The 873-nt window shown below is 48.6% G+C and overlaps 1 protein-coding gene across 1 annotated transcript in view; it reads left to right on the top strand.

Annotated features, from left to right (window-relative positions):
• LOC119419846 (rap1 GTPase-activating protein 2) overlaps positions 1-616 on the top strand; it is a 17,016-nt gene extending 16,400 nt beyond the window's left edge. Inside the window, exons 23-24 of the mRNA XM_037687213.1 lie at positions 341-373; positions 539-616. Of these exons, the coding sequence (XP_037543141.1) occupies positions 341-352 (12 nt within the window). The 3' untranslated portion in view covers positions 353-373; positions 539-616. The remainder of the gene's footprint in view (positions 1-340; positions 374-538) is intronic.
• The last annotated feature ends 257 nt before the right edge of the window (positions 617-873 follow it).

Raw genomic sequence — 873 nt, 5'->3', positions numbered from 1 at the left:
TTCTGGATCAGACTCCGAGTTCTGGATCAGACTCTGAGTTCTGGATCATATTCTGAGTTCTGGATCAGACTGAGTTCTGGATCAGACTCGGAGTTCTGGATCAGACTCTGAGTTCTGGATCAGATTCTGAGTTCTGCATCAGACTCTAAGTTCTGGATCTGACTCAGAGTTCTGATCAGGACATTGAAAGAGAACTGGTTTCGTGTCAACTCCAGCTACGCTCCAGCTCAGTAAACTGCCGGCACAGATCTAGAAGTGAGGACGGTCCACTGGTTGAAGAGATATTTTGCTGACAGGGCCCACACATTGTTCCATGACTCTGGTGTCTTCTGTGTCTCAGCAGGGAAACTGAAGGAGGACACTGGGCTGTCAGGTTGGTTTTACTTTTCTTTCAACAATCACCGAGGCTCGATTCAGACAGGAAGTGGGCGGTCCTGAGTCCCAGCTGACACGAAACAGAACTCACCAGGAGCTTTACCTGATGTGTCAATCAACTCGACTCGGCAGATGTTTGACCATCAATCCTCCTCTGTTTTAGACAACGACTAGAAGCACCGTCTGTCGACATCCACAGAAGAAGAGAGTCCACACGCACAAACACACACAGCTGCAGCACATTTTGGTTCCAGACCAGCAGAGGTCCTGTCCAGCTCTGTGGGTGCAAAGGGCTAGGATCAGTCCAACACACCGGTTGATTTTTAGATCCATCTGTGTCGTCTGCAGTTCACACTGTTGTCCTCTGATTGACTGTTGTCCTCTGATTGACTGTTGTCCTCTGATTGACTGTTGTCCTCTGATTGACTGTTGTCCTCTGATTGACTGTTGTCCTCTGATTGACTGTTGGCCTCTGATTGACTGTTGGCCTCTGATTGA

Source organism: Nematolebias whitei, chromosome 14, assembly GCF_014905685.2.
Source record: "Nematolebias whitei isolate Nwh7 chromosome 14, NemWhi1, whole genome shotgun sequence".
Lineage (NCBI taxonomy): Eukaryota > Metazoa > Chordata > Actinopteri > Cyprinodontiformes > Rivulidae > Nematolebias > Nematolebias whitei.
The sequence above is the reverse complement of the archived record's forward strand: the minus strand, read 5'-3'. Positions and strand labels throughout refer to the sequence as shown.